Source organism: Dromiciops gliroides, chromosome 6 (genome assembly GCF_019393635.1).
Source record: "Dromiciops gliroides isolate mDroGli1 chromosome 6, mDroGli1.pri, whole genome shotgun sequence".
NCBI lineage: Eukaryota > Metazoa > Chordata > Mammalia > Microbiotheria > Microbiotheriidae > Dromiciops > Dromiciops gliroides.
The window spans coordinates 125,436,687-125,444,900 of NC_057866.1; the positions used below are offsets into that span (position 1 = coordinate 125,436,687).

An 8,214-nucleotide genomic window follows, 5' to 3' on the forward strand; every position below is an offset into this window, starting at 1 on the left:
TAGCAAATTCATTCTATGTAGTGAAGGAAAGTGACTAGAGTCTGACTGTTTTTGAGAAAAACAGGTTGCAGATACCTAATGCTGATTTAAAACAAATATTTAGCCAGATTTGATGGAAAGAAAAATTAACTTTATAATTATAAACAAAGCAACAGACTTTGAAGATACAGTTTACTGGGACAATCTAAGAAACATTGGTATCCTAGAAGAGACATGATAAAACAAAAACTTAATTACTATATTTCAGGAAATCATACTAGACAATTGTTTATAAATATTGGAACCAGAGAGAAAAATTCAGATGGATAAAATCCTGTGAGTACTAGAAGAAAAGAATCCCACGATTAACTGATCTAGAAATATATTTGCGAAGCTCTAGAGTTTTGAAGTCAAAGAAAAAAAACATATCACAAGTATCTGAGAGGAGACAGTTCACTTACTGAGGAACACCTGTCCCAATTATGTAGAACTATTTATTGATTATAAGAAAGGAAAGAAAATACTGGAATGTGATACACTGAAAAGAAAACAAAAAAGACTTACACCTGAGGATCATTTATCTTGCAAAGCTGAGCATATACTTACTAGGATGAGGTGGATTTTTAACTGAACTAAAGACTTTCAAGCATTCCTTTTGAAAAAAACAACAACCAATTTTTGAAATGCAAACTTAGGGAGTAATGGCATTAAAGGGGTGGATGATGGTTTAGAATTTGTATACTGGAAGAAGGAGACAAATTATTTTTACTTATAAGTCCCATTATATCTGTTTTATCTGTGGGTCAAGTCTCGCCTCTGATACATCCTGTTGGTGTGAGCCTGAGCAAATAACTTAACCTCTGAGTACCCTAAATATCTCTCTCAAACTAAATTTCAGAGAAGATACTGATCTGCATTTGTAAATGGAGTTTTCTCGCTAAGAGTCCCCTATTATAAGGAAACCACGGGTCCAATTCCTAAGCCCTTTTTTGTATGAATGTAATACAATATGATTCTGCCTTAAGACAAGATGAATAATATGGATTTCAGGGAAATATGGGGGAAATCACATGAAAACTAAACAGAGCCGGGGCAGCTAGGTGGTAAAGTGGATAGAGCACCGGCACTGGATTCAGGAGGACCTGAGTTCAAATTTGACCTCAGGCACTTGACACTTACTAGCTGTGTGACCCTGGGCAAGTCACTTAACCCCAATTGCCTCACCAAAAAGAAAAAAGAAAAAGAAAAAGAAAAGAAAACTAAACAGAACCAAAAGATTAACATAGAAAATAGCTATTGCATGTAAATGAAAACATCCCCTAAAGGAAGGCATAATTCAGAATATTAAAAAATTAGAGATGATCCTGGAGAACAGAAATGAAACATATCTCCCTTTTCACAGCAGACAAATGAGGGATGACTAGGGCAGAATGTAGTATACATTGTATAATGCAGTCCATGCATCATGTGTTTTAGCTCATTAGTTTTTTTTTAAAAAGAGCTCTCATACTCCCCCCAGTCTTGTCTCCTCTACACAAAACCCAGCTCCTGTAACTGATTTTCAGACATTCTGCTTTTAGTTCCCTCTCCATTTTTATTTCCCTCCACTAGACATTGTGGTGGGTGAAAGATGAAGTGATTTCATCTTTCCCCTGTCACAACACATAAATATTTCTCCTAAAACATGGTCCCCACAACCGAACACAGTCCAGTGGGGCAAACACTTTCTCTAATTTGAATAATACTACATTTCTATCTATTCAATGTAGGATATCATTAGCCTTTTTGGCTATCAGGTCACTTGGATGACTTGACTGAATTTGTAACCCCTTAAAAACCATTAGGTTTTCTCTACACGATCTGAGGTCCATCCATTTTTTCCCATCCTGTAATTCTGTTTGATTTTTTTAATGTCAAACTTTTACATTCATCTCACTATATTTCATCTTCTTAGCTTCAGCCTCTCATTCCTGGCTGTCAATATATTTTTGGATCATTATTTCATTATCTAATGTTGATCCAAAATCAAGTCTAAGATTCTTTGATTTGATGATCACTAATAGGCCATCATGTGGAAATTTTGTATTAATAAGGCACCAGAAATAGCTATAGGCTATATCCAAATATAAGCAACTGGAAGCTGGAGGAATTTCTATATGGAAGTAAAGGGGTCCTCAAAAGCGGTAACATTCCCAAATATCTAATGAACAAAACATTATGTACTCTCAGTATCATTCCAGATTTTCTAATAAGAGAAAAGAAATCTAGAAAAGCTTTATTTTAAATTTGGATAAAAATAGAGGACTCAATGGGAACAGATGAATTCCCATTGCTATTTGACTATTATCCAGATTGTTCTCAGTGAATAAATGTGATTATTCTCCATTTTTTTTATTCACTTGTCCTTTTTTGAAAAGAAAAAAAAATTAGTTCCACTGATTTCTGGCTTTAATATATTACACCCAAGTTAGAGCAATTTCCTCAGGGCTTCTGATCTCCCCTTCCCCCCAAACCCCTTTTAAGAAGTCATATGATTCTGACACACACAGGAGGAAGCAACTCAGTCTCACTTTGGGAAAGGACATGTTTTGCCACAGGGCTTCTAACCAGGTTTCGAGGGTTCTGTTTCTGGGTTGCAGCTGCCACTTACAGCTCTCACTGGCCTGTTGGAGCCTCCCCTTCCTTTTAAAGCCAGAGCTACAGGTAATACTTTACCTCCTGAAGGCTAGAGGGACAAGAGGGATGGAGATAACAAACCAGGGCAGTGAAAAGCAGCAGGAGCAGAATGCAACTTCCCAAAAGCTACAGACTGTCTGCCTTCCCTCTCCGAGTCAGGAACCTGTGACACAATTTTCAAGGGTCCCATTTTGTAGCTGGGTCTCTGGCTGGCCTTGAGAGGCAAAAAAGGTAGAGGTGTCAGTTGCTGACTGGAATAAAAATAAACGACACAGAGTTGCTGTGGGGGACTGTACAGAAGAGAGAAAGCAAATAGAAATGCCACAGGGATGATCTCCCAGATTAAAAGAGTTGGTGCATTCCTTAAATCTTTAGAGCAAAGTCATAAAGATCATTTAATGCTAATAAATAAAATAGGCTACATTGAGAAGTGACAACATAGCCACCCTGAAGCTGAAAAACACAATATAATTAATTTGCTTTAGTCCAAATTTTGAGCCAAGGGGGATATTTTCTTTGTCTTTGTCAACCTTGCGAACATTAAGGGGAGATTAATGGCCCCAGTGTTAAATGAAACCATCAACAAATGGCTAAATGTACCCATATCCTAGATCTACTCATAGTCACCTAAAGATGGAGAAGATTGAATTAGATAAACTCAGACTGATGAGGAATAAACACAAAACTCCAAATGGGCTACTACTCATCAATGAAGACATTAAGAAAACTTTAACCAGCTCTTCCCACTTCTAGTCACCCCAGGCTATTTAAGACTCTCCACCATTTCTTTCCCGATTACCGTATTTAGTTTAAAAACCAGGCAAGCAAGAATCCTGCCTCTGATTTCTAGATAGCATGGACTGGGGAACCTAAACAGGGATTAGGTGCAGAATAGTGGGAGCTTTTGTCTAAGAGAGGGGTTCTTAGTGTGTGTGTGTGTGTGTGTGTGTGTGTGTGTGTGTGTGTGTGTGTGTGTGTGTGTGTTATGGATCCTTTTGTCACCCTGGCAAAACCTATGTACCCCTTCCCAGAATAATGTTTTAAAACAATTGAAGGAAATGTTAAATTCAGTTAAACTCAGAGGTTAATGAAAATTAAAATGTAATTTTTCCCCATCCAAATTCATGCCTCCCACCAAATCAATATTCATGGATCTCTTGAGAGTCCACAGACCCCGGATTAAGAATACCTGGTCTAAGAGATAAATGTCCTCTCTGGCCATTTTTATTGTTAGCCTATTGATGGCAAATATGAGCTATGGAGAATGGCCTTTTGGGCAGAACCATTAGGGGCAATTAATAGCTCTTGCCAGGGGAGGAGGAAGGAATGTTTAAATGAGAGAGGAGAGGAAAATAAAGGAGGTAGGGGTGGGGGGAGAACAACCTATAAATCTCAACACAGCCTCCAGTTTTCCTCTTATTCAAACATACACAATCACAGAGGTAAACTGATTGATTGAAACTCCCAATTCCACATACACCCATAAAGCTGCACATTTCTAATATGTGGCTCCTTTTCCCCTCCAAGGCAACCCCTGCTGAAAAAAGTAATAACAAGGGCAGCTAGGTGGCACAGTGGATAAGCACTGGCCCTGGATTCAGGAGAACCTAAGTTCAAATCCGGCCTCAGACACTTGACACTAACTAGCTGTGTGACCCTGGGCAAGTCACTTAACCCTCATTGCCCAGCAAAAAAAAAAAAAAGAAAAGAAAAGAAAAGAAAAAAGTTACAACAAGCATAAATACATAGACAAGAATGTGCCTGCCCTCCAGGAGCTTACAATCTATAGGGAGGGACACAATGTATACCCAAATAAGGACTTACAAAATAAATACAAGGTAATTTTGTGGAGAAAGGCCTGCTTGGGAGATGGTATTTGAGCTGAGCTTTGAAGAAAGCTAGGGTTTCCATTAGGCAGAAGTGAGGGGGGAGGTGAAGGCAAGAAGATGGAAGACACAATGGCTTATTTGGGGAAAAACAAGAAATCCAAGGATGAGATAAAGTGTGGTGGGTGGGTCGTTTTAAAGGTTTTCTTGTTTTGTTTTGTTTTGTTTTCTGAACTTAAACATTAAAAATATGAGCATTTACATATACATAGTAGAATAGAAAAAAATTATACAGGAACTGGTTTGTCTTCTTAAATACATAATAAATCCAAGATTTAACTTTCAAAGGTGTCCTGCTTGTCTGTGATTCTTTTTGGCCTTAAGAAGGCTGGTCTGGCTGGACCTAAGAGGGAGTAGAGGGGACTCATGTAGAATTATAAGAAGGCTGGAAAGCCTTGAAGCCTGGCTGTTGATTGTTTTAAATGATAAATGGATAAATGATAAATGTACTTGACCCCAGCAATAATGGAGAGCTTCTGGAGTGACCTGGTCAGATTGCTGCTTTAGAAAGAAAACAAAAAAAAAAAAAAGGAAAACATTTTTTTTTAATTTAAATTAAAAAAAAGAAAGAAAGAAAACCCCGACAGCTGTTTAGAGAAAGAAGGGGCTTGAGGTGGGAGATGACTGCACTGGTCCAGGTGAGATGGAGAGGGGCCAAGAACCTGAAGTAGGACATGAGGTAGAATCATCAATATAGAGCTACTGATGTTCACTTCAACTTAATTTCACCCGGAGAAAAATGTTGGCTCAGGAAAGGAGGACATACCCAGTTTGGTTGGACCTACATTCTCCACTCCTGGCCTGTTAGAGAAAAAAGCAACAAAATGGTATAATGTGAGACCTGACAACTCTGTGATTTTACAAATGGAGAAACTAAGAATCAGAAAAATTTCATGTGACTTGCCCAAGGTTAGGGTAGTAAAGAGAGTCAGTGGTGGAGCCATAATTCAGAGCCATGTCTTCTGACTACAAAAAATCCAATGTTCTTGACACTTGTCCAGGATGTCTCTCCTCCTTTACCTCAGAAGAGCAATTAAACATTAATTATAGATAAGTATAAATTATACTTGGAATCAGAGGCCCTTCTTGGGTTTGAATTCTGTCTCTTTACTACCCCCTTGGGCAAGTCTCTTAATCCCTCTAAGCCTCTTTTCCTTCTTGTATAAAATGGGGGTGTTAGAGTAGATGTTCTCCGAAGTCCCTTTCATTTCTAATTGCTACTGAACATCCTCAATATCACTTTGTGGAGGGTGGATTGGAAACCAGTGAGACTTGAGTCAGGATCCTACAATCTGTTTGACAACTGTCAATGGTGCTCCAATTCTAGCCAGTAGCCGACAGTAGTGGATGTAACTCATGGGCCTTGTCATCTGCCCTTCCATTGCTTCCTAAGGTCCACTGGGCATTTCCATCTGTCTTGAAGCTGAACCTTCCTAAATGTGGTGTCTTTCCCAATTAGATTCTGAGTTTTTAGAGAAGGGACTATCCTGCTTTTCTCTTTGCATCCCCAGCATTTAGCACAGTACTTGGCACATAACCAGTGCTTAATTACTGTTTTTCTATTCTATTCCATCAGATGTGTTCTTTCTACTATGTCTCAATTCCCACAGCTGACCTAAGCCTTAAGAGACTTAGAGACCCTAAGCCAATCCACCCCCAAATGTCTGATTTAAATCAAACAGGAGAATGCTTAGGTTTTCCTGAGTCTTTGGCAGGAATATGTGTACCCAAACCCTTTCCAGGTTTTTACTTAGTTATTCCTCCTTTGTATTTGTAGCCCAATTCCTAGGGTCAATAGCATCTGAAAATGCTTTCAGTCGAGTAATTAAGAGTTAACTAACTCTCAAGGGCAGCACTTAGTTATTAATAATAGCTAGTATTTACATAGCATGTATATAAACCAGGTTACAGGCAGTTAGGCAGCTCAGTGAACAGATCACCAGGCCTAGAGTCAGGAAGACTAGTCTTCCTAAGTTCAAATATGACCTCAGACAGATACTATCGGTGTGATCCTGGGCAAGTCAATTAACAAAGTTTACCTCAATTTCCTCATCTGTAAAATGATCTGAGAAGGAAATGGCAAAACCAGTCCAGTGTCTGCCAAGAAAACCCCAATTTGAGCCACAAAGAGTCAGACAGGATTGAATAACAATAACAAATGAGCCAGGCACTGTACAAAGCACTTTACAATTATTTTCTTATTTATTCTGCACAACAACCTTGGAAAGCAAATTCTATTTCTTAGCCTACTATTCACACTACCCTTAGAGTGTAAGCTTCTTGTGACAAGGGATTGTTTCATTCTTTGGCATTGTCTCCTGATCACCTAGTACAATGACTGGAACACAGTAGGTACTTGATAAATACTTGTTGATTGAGTAATTGGTGTCAACCATACCAGACCTCCCTTTTCCAAAATTTGAAACTAGCAGATCGGGAGACCAAATCCCCAGGAATGCCCTTGTCCTCATAATTTATTCGCCCTAATGAGCTCTCTATCTTGGGCATAGATTTGGCTTCCATTTCTCCCCCTCTTCTTTTTAAGATTGGATACCTCTTGGGTTTACATCACAGTCATTTCTGTACATGTGCCTTCATTCACAGTCTCTAGCCCTAATGAATCTCTTTTTTCTTTAAAACAAATAAAAAATAGTCAAGCATGGCGAATCACTGTACTGTAATGTAGCATTTCACAACGTGGTTCTCTGTCTTTCCAACAAGGGAGCATGAAGTATTTCTTCATTTCTCTCCCTCCAATTTTTCTTCCTTCCTTCCTTCCTTCCTTCCTTCCTTCCTTCCTTCCTTCCTTCCTTCCTTCCTTCCTTCCTTCCTTCCTTCCTTCCTTCCTTCCTTCCTTCCTTTCTTCCTTCCTTCCTTCCTTCCTTTTTTTGATGTCCCCAATAGCAGGTTTATTGCCAATTCTGGAGGTTCTGTGGCAGACAGCTGAGCAGGGCCTTCAGGGGTTGGGGCTCTTTTCCTCTCCATGTGGCAGATAGCTGATGGGGGCCTTCAGGGGTGGGGGCTCACTTCTCCAGGGGCACATAGCTCAGGAGCTTCTTTCTCTCTTTTTTTTTTTGGTGAGGCAATTGGGGTTAAGTGATTTGCCCAGGGTCACACAGCTAGTAAGTGTTAAGTGTCTGAGGCCGGATTTGAAGTCAGGTCCTCCTGACTCCAAGGCCGGTGCTCTATCCACTGCGCCACCTAGCTGCCCCTAGTTCAGGAGCTTCTCAATCAGGTCCACATGCACCAGCAGTATCCACCAGCAGTAGTAGCGTTTCAGGCCCAGCACAACCAGGGCATCTCCCTCAGTGTACTCTGCCTGCAGCAGCCCCAGGTGGGTCTCCCACTTGTTGCTGATGCTCTTGCTGCACATGAAGCAGCACACCAGGATGATCATGGGGAAGGTGAAGAGGTGGCACCAGCGCCAGGAATGCACTCAGCCATCTCCTAATCAGCCCCAACGGTGTGCCCTCCTTTCAATTTCAATGCAAATCAACAAGGACACATTAAACACCAACTATTTGCAAGGAACTTTTTCTTCTCATTAATTTTAGAAACTTTGAAGCTTCTTTGAAGATCTGGTTGCAGAACCATTTTCAAATATCTGCTGATATTTGAAATAACGTGTAAAACAGAAGGACCATAAAATTAGAGAAAGGCAAATGTCCTCCCA

At 39.8% G+C, this 8,214-nt stretch overlaps 1 protein-coding gene across 1 annotated transcript; it reads right to left on the bottom strand.

Moving 5' to 3' along the window:
• Nucleotides 1-7,752: 7,752 nt before the first annotated feature.
• LOC122732928 (DNA-directed RNA polymerases I, II, and III subunit RPABC5-like) lies at nt 7,753-7,938 on the bottom strand. The gene has a single exon (XM_043973369.1). It carries the CDS (start codon nt 7,936-7,938, stop codon nt 7,753-7,755), a length of 186 nt encoding a protein of 61 aa, XP_043829304.1.
• Between the last annotated feature and the right edge of the window lie 276 nt (nt 7,939-8,214).